Source organism: Gavialis gangeticus, unplaced genomic scaffold (genome assembly GCF_001723915.1).
Source record: "Gavialis gangeticus isolate Ggan-Ray unplaced genomic scaffold, GavGan_comp1, whole genome shotgun sequence".
NCBI classification, from domain to species: Eukaryota; Metazoa; Chordata; order Crocodylia; family Gavialidae; genus Gavialis; species Gavialis gangeticus.
In genome coordinates, this window is record NW_017729006.1 from 10,511,184 (window position 1) to 10,511,395 (window position 212).

General features: G+C 50.0%; 1 protein-coding gene across 1 annotated transcript in view; it reads right to left on the bottom strand.

Moving 5' to 3' along the window:
* Positions 1 to 162, bottom strand: part of OSBPL10 (oxysterol binding protein like 10) — a 195,424-nt gene extending 195,262 nt beyond the window's left edge. Inside the window, exon 1 of the mRNA XM_019508706.1 lies at positions 155 to 162. Coding sequence (XP_019364251.1) covers positions 155 to 162 — 8 coding nt within the window. The remainder of the gene's footprint in view (positions 1 to 154) is intronic.
* Between the last annotated feature and the right edge of the window lie 50 nt (positions 163 to 212).

The window sequence follows — 212 nt, forward strand, 5'->3', positions numbered from 1 at the left end:
CAGTCAATTAGTGCTGTGGCAAAGTGAGAAACCAGCCACAGCAATATTCCACAACATGTTTTCATGCCTGGTTTCCATTGCTTCTTAAATTGAAGATGTGGCACAGTCCCCACTGCGCAGCCAAATGCCAGTTGCATGGTACAAATTGGCTGACAGTTCCATTTGTGTTGGCAGGCTGAGAGCTGTGTGGTGCAGCCCTGCATGGGGGGTGC